The sequence below is a fragment of the Diadema setosum genome, chromosome 9, assembly GCF_964275005.1.
Source record: "Diadema setosum chromosome 9, eeDiaSeto1, whole genome shotgun sequence".
In the NCBI taxonomy this organism is placed as follows: Eukaryota; Metazoa; Echinodermata; class Echinoidea; order Diadematoida; family Diadematidae; genus Diadema; species Diadema setosum.
Genome location: NC_092693.1, coordinates 30,741,705 through 30,748,146, shown reverse-complemented (window position 1 = coordinate 30,748,146; position 6,442 = coordinate 30,741,705). Strand labels below are relative to the sequence as shown.

At 38.3% G+C, this 6,442-nt stretch overlaps 1 protein-coding gene across 1 annotated transcript; it reads right to left on the bottom strand.

Moving 5' to 3' along the window:
• Nucleotides 1-538: 538 nt before the first annotated feature.
• Nucleotides 539-4,929, bottom strand: LOC140233130 (uncharacterized). The gene is made up of 2 exons (XM_072313246.1): nt 4,789-4,929; nt 539-2,074 (listed from the first exon to the last, which is right to left on the bottom strand). Exons 1-2 carry the CDS (start codon nt 4,883-4,885, stop codon nt 1,695-1,697), a joined length of 477 nt encoding a protein of 158 aa, XP_072169347.1. The 5' UTR covers nt 4,886-4,929; the 3' UTR covers nt 539-1,694.
• Nucleotides 4,930-6,442: the final 1,513 nt, after the last annotated feature.

The window sequence follows — 6,442 nt, the reverse complement described above, 5'->3', positions numbered from 1 at the left end:
ATATATAGGACATGAGCCTGAATTGAAGTCTAAACTGTCCAAATTTGTGGTGGAATTTAGATTGCATGCATGTTGAGACTATCAGCAACATCATACCATGTGAACTGAACTTAACACATTCAGAACAGCAGCACGCTTGTACTCATGCAACAGAATCTGATTCAAACTACACACCTCTCCTTTCATTCTTACAGTGCAATGAAACAAACAAACAAACAAACAAACAACTAGGAAAACATAACCAAATAGTGTCTGTTCTTTCTTTTGCTCTATTTGTAAATTGGCACACATATTCCTTCCTGTGACTTCCTGTGATCCTGGATCCCTCAAATCGAGCTTTCAAGGGATCCATGGATTTCTATAAGATAATCCTCTACAACTCCATTGTATCCTAGCATCCTTTGTGGAGAGCTGTAGTAGTTTAACACGTCAGTTGGCTTGCCACATCATCACGAAGGTTTATCACGAACTCACATTGCAGTCAAGATACTGGTGGAAATTACCAACCCCTCCCCCCCCCCCCCCATAAAAAGAGCTTTAAGGTAAATAATGTTGTGGCTCAGAGCAAGTGCACTTGCAAGGTTAGAGAGATGTAGTAGTGTCTGAAGACTTACTGTAGGTATGCTCAAAAGATATCTAGCTCACAGAAGAGTGCATGATGTACAAATTGAGTAATCACACACTTGTCATTACTCAAATGAATATTGTACAGGACTAATCAGGAATTTGAGATTATTATTATTATTATTATTTTTTTTTTTTTTTTGAGTGGGAGCGGGTGGGGTGAAATGATTACTGAATGCTTACATTTAAGCCAACTAAATACCGTTACATCTGAACCTTGTAGCCAAGCAATATGATCATCTCACATAGACAATACTCTGCAAGAGGGATGCACAAACTTTGAAGAAGAAGAAGAAGACAAATTATTTGCTTGTTGAGGTGTGAGTTTTTGTTGTTTTTTTCAATTTGTCTCTCTCTGTGAATTATTTGCTTGCTATGCCACATTAAACACCAGGTGAGATTATGATGATCCTTAATGGCAAATTACAAAAAGGTTAGAAAGAAAGAGTATATGAAATGTTAATCTTCTGAAAATAAAATCTTAAATTCTGAGATAGAATATGATTACATGCATATTACATAGATGGACTGCATACCTCTGAGACTTTGCTTTTTTCACATACATAAAGTACTTGATAGAGTACAAAATGTTCATTTTAACTCTTTCGTTCAAAAACCATGCTCCCAAAAATAGCAATTCACTAAGTTGAAAAGTTTAGAGATACAGGTGTTATCCATGGCAATTCTGTGATGTTAGAAGCGAAATTTGTGAAATTATCACTTTTTGAATTAGATGGGAGTGTACAATACCCTGCCATATTTGAGTCCACTCTATGTGTCAGTTTTTCTTTCTGTTAAGAAAAAACAAAGGTAATCATATTTCATATTCTCACAAGCTCTTGGGTACAAAGCTCTCATAGGTATTGTTCTTAACCAAGACACAAAATTCAGCCTTCACCAAAGTGGATGTGCTGCAAAACAAAGGATAAATATTTCAGCCAATGGAAGCAAACACTGCATTGGAATAGAGTGTGCAGCTAAACAGAATTGTGATGTGAAAGACTTCATTATCTTTCTGGTTACAAGAATGTTTTTATTCAAGCCACACTCACTTTCCATTGCACATGCACTCAGTCTTTCTGAATCGGCACCACCACTTCATCGACGTCTACTGGGTTTTCCATCCCATGAGTGCCGGGTGGTTGTTCTGCCGGAGGGGCGGAGGGTTGTCCCGGAGTGGGTGCTGTGGGCTGACCCGCAGGGGGAGGCATCCCCGGTTGGCTTTGCTGGTAGGGGTAGCCGGGTGGTGGTGGTGGAGCACTCTTAGGTGTCTGGGCCCCGGCCGAGGACTTGCCACCTTTCTTGGCCTGGCGCACTGCCGTCTTGAAGATGGGTATCTTGTTACGATAGCGGCAGACAAAGATCAGGGTGCCGCAGCATGTCAGCAGGAAAAGGGCAGGAATTGCCGTGGCCACGCTCAGCACAATGATGGCAGTGGTTTCTGATGCAGCTAAGAAACAGAAACATATATGAAATGATAAACATACATTACATATATTTCACAGCAGTTTGAAAGCATGTGTACATGAATCTCATCTTCAGGATTCTCAAATACAAAGGTACAAATGTTAGAAAAATGCAGAATTACATTCAGAATTTGTGGAGGTTGGATATTCAAATATCTTCTTCTTTTTTTCTGACATCTTTTTTCAATCATTTTGCCAGAATGCATTCTCATATGGCCTTTACAATGGTTCTGGCATTCGTAACTGACAGAATTCATTTCTGATACAGTTGTAGACATTAGCAACACAATTTCATAAAGATACAACCTTCTGTTGTCTACTAATACACCTCAAAACCTGATGGTTCCTTCTACAAGCAAAGTTTGTGGGACAGGTCATACATGTAGGTGCCGACATTGGTTTGCATATATCTTCTAGTAAATCATGGCTAGTATTTTCATGAAAGAACTCAAAAGTTTGGTTTTGGGTTTACAATATCACATTAACTCATTTCAATCAAAATTCAATTTATTGTTGCTTCTGGTCAAACATATACCTTATGACCAGCCATATACTGTACAAGCCTTTGCTTAGAGTCAATGAATAGTACAAGTGATTGTAAATATCACTATGTAAATGTCAGAGTAAACCACATATTTTCAAAACTTTTGTTGTTGCTGTTGTTGTTGTTGAAGAAACATTTTAAAAGATACTGGTCATGATGACTTTTGACACCATCTCTAGATCTTATAGACAGTAAAATTTACTCCCTTTGAGTACATTTTTATAGTTGTCTTCTATTTGCTGTTTATATCAGAAACTTTACTTCAAGTTTCAAATCATCTCGCCTTGACTGTTTACAGTCAGTACACATGTATATGGATCTAGATTTTATCATGTATATTAATATATGCTACCTGTCACGACACTTGTGTACAGCGACAGGGCTGTGTATAGTTAAGTTACATGCGAAGAAGTATTTCTTTCTTGACCCATTGCATGAGGACAGGCTGATTTTGCTACGACACGCATTTCCCACAGACATTTGTTCGAGCATATTCGGGACTCCTCCTCAACAAGTTAAAAGAGTAGTCCACATGTGGAATGGTCTTCAAAGAAGAGACTGTGGTTTCTGCTTTTTCTATGAATGCCTTTTGGAATTTGGTTAAATGAGTAGAGTCTACTTGTGGGATGTTATTATACATCAGATTATGCCATGGATAATGGCATTAGAATCCTCCAAGTTTCTCAGTCTCCAGCAACCGGCATCTCTTCCTGCCACTTAAATTGCACACAATAGAAAGCCCTATTAATATACTTTAGAGATCCTCGTCTAGGTCCTAAACATGTTTCACGATGAGTCTAGACAGGGAGGTGGAAAGAGACCTCCCTGGTCTAGACATGGTGCCTATGTGGCCAACTAACCCTGCCCAAGGTGCTTGATTGTACCAGGGAGGTGGAAAGATCTCTTTCCACCTCCCTGATTGTACAGAACTTTGTCACAAAGTTTATGCTGTATTTTTGTTCTGGCTGCCATGCTGGTCACAGCTAGAGTGGCCTAAATCTAAATATACCAGTTTAGATCTACAGGAGAATTGTAAATCTTTCTGTACATAGTAGACTATCTGTACTTTTAAAGTTTCGTAATTCAAATTCAGATTTACTGCATTCTTCAGATTCAAACTTTATTGCCATTTGTGCAATAAGCCAGTTCAGTAATCATAGTTCTACTTTGCGCATGAGCAGAAGAAGGTCATTTGTACCAAAATGCATTCATGATGGTTTTTAAATTCACGGAGATAAGCATCTGTCATATGATTATTCATGCAATCCTTACATCCACCTGAGTACTAACTGGAAACCTGGTATTTGGCAATACGAAAATAAACATGTTTTAATGCATTCAATACAAAACAAAGAAATGAATGCTTAACTTCCCCCAAGGGTTGTTTGACGGACCATTCTGGTCACCTGTGGGGGGCATTTCATGAAGCATTTTGTCCGACAACTTGTCGGACAAATTTGCTCTCAGCCAATCAGATGCATGGATTTCAGGAGCTTTTAACATTTTGTCAGATGAAATATCCGACCAAAACGCTTCATGAAATGCCCCCCTGGTCTCGCTATGCGAGATCATTTTTTGTTTAACACGAATTCCTTAAATTGTTATGCCGGGCAAACTTACCAGTACCCGGGCAGTAATTTTTACACATTGTCACAATGTTGCTTTGTTTTGAATAAGAGTGATGTGCCTAATCAACTGAGAAAATAGAAAGGTCATTTGTAACAACATGTACACTGTCATTAGCCCGACCAGACGCTGTGCGGGTACAGTGACTGGGCTGTGTAATCTATAGTTACATGCACATGTCAATTCAAATAGACTAGATTCTAGACTAGACCTAAATTTATCTCAATAGATTCTAATTTTAATTTTAATACGAACTGGCTTATTGGAAAGACAGCAACTCAGATCAGGATCAACGACAACGATGCACACATCTTATTTCACAGAGAAAAAAAAATCAACTTTGATCGAAGAACAGACTTTAACTTAACTTACATCATCGTTCCAGAAAAGTAAAGTGAAAGAACATGCCTGTACTGTAAAAGAAACTGACAAGGACATAGTTGGAAGGTGGAACATAAATGTATATACGTGGGACTACACACGCTGGCGTCACGGCCAAATCATGTATGGTCCTCTGACAATATTTACCTTCGGAACCACTGATGAGCATACTCAGCACAAAAACAATCCCGGGAGAGATGCACTTTCTTCCAGACGATGACATTCTGGTCATCATTTTTATCATTATAACTATTTCAAGGCGGAAGACTTTGTCGTGTTCGCCTGCGATCTGCGCTTCTGCTCTGAAGAGCACTTGCTATCCTTTATGCATATTACGCATGCAGCCAGCTCAGTTCAGTTGCTATTTAAAGCATGCATGCATGCACAGCGCAGCGCGCAGATACGGTACATGGTGCAGTAATTCGTCGGGATGGGCGTGGTTTTGTTTACATTTTTACTCGCTGTCCAGACATAGACATGTAGAGATCCAATATGATTACGAGTTGGCATCAACGCATGCTATTAGACTGCAATGTCACACGAGACAAGAGTGAAAGCAAAATATAAGCTAATATGGGCATCTACCACATCTACCACATTTACCACAGTGGCTAGTCTTTGTTCTTCATATTTGCTATGTTATAATATAATAATCAAAAAATGTAAGTGAACTGTATAACATGTAAATAACACTCGAATGGAAGTGAATTTAGTACGGTAAACACAAACAGTTTGGTACTAATCTTCAGCTTATTGAAGGAGGCAGACTTAACGACAAGAAGAAGAAGAAAAAAAAAAAGAAAAAGAAAAAGAGAAAAAAAGTTCTCATCAGGTCAATGACCACATTTGTTTGAAGGTCTTCCCTCATCCTTAATAAGGGTGGGGACTGCGACAGGGTGACGTTATTCCCCCTGCTATCTGAAAGAGGTAAGCCAAATGCTCTTTCATTATGCTAGGAAAGTGAAAATGTTGAATTCTCTTTATATTTTTCTTTTTGAGTGACTATAAAGGTCACCCCTTGAGATTATAGGATAGTTCGAATCAACGATGAATACTTTTATTATTTCAATATAGTATGTATATCCAGTCAAGAGTAGGAAATAATTTCTCTTCGAGGACTTTATAGGAGATAAGAACAAGCAATTAAGCTCGGGTCACATTTGCAAAATATATTTTGATCAAGTTTATCAAGGTGAATCATTAACTGCATGTATGGGGGTATATGGTTGTGTATCCGTAGACATGCATACATGGTTAATGTATACAGGTCTTTCCATAACTTTTTTTTTGGTATGAATCTGTATAATTTCTTGTGATCAGCCATGAATTACGGAATGTAAAGATAACCGCTATATCACTAATCCTGTCCGTTTCGATTTTTAAAGCAATAGTTTGTCAGCATTTTTCGTGGATTTTTACCTGCAAAGTTGCATGTTCAACGAGCATCTTTTTTTTTCTTCTGCTTGAAAATTTTCCAAAATTTTCCACCGAACGTGCCCACAAGATCGTTGAATCTCAATCCTAAAAATATAAAGCCCCCTTATGTCGGAGGAACACCCATTTCTTCGGTCAACCTCCATAAACTTATTTAAAAACGAACACGTGAACAAGCGGTGACAGATACACCGAATTAACCATTCCTACATAATACATAATCAGGGGTGGATTACACTCGCGGGTAAAGATGTGTCAGATACCGCTATTTCGCTATTAATATTAGTTGTCCCTGAATATTTTTCTTACTTTTTGACTGAAAATTTTCCAAAGTTTCCACAAAAGATATGCACACTGAATCGTTGAA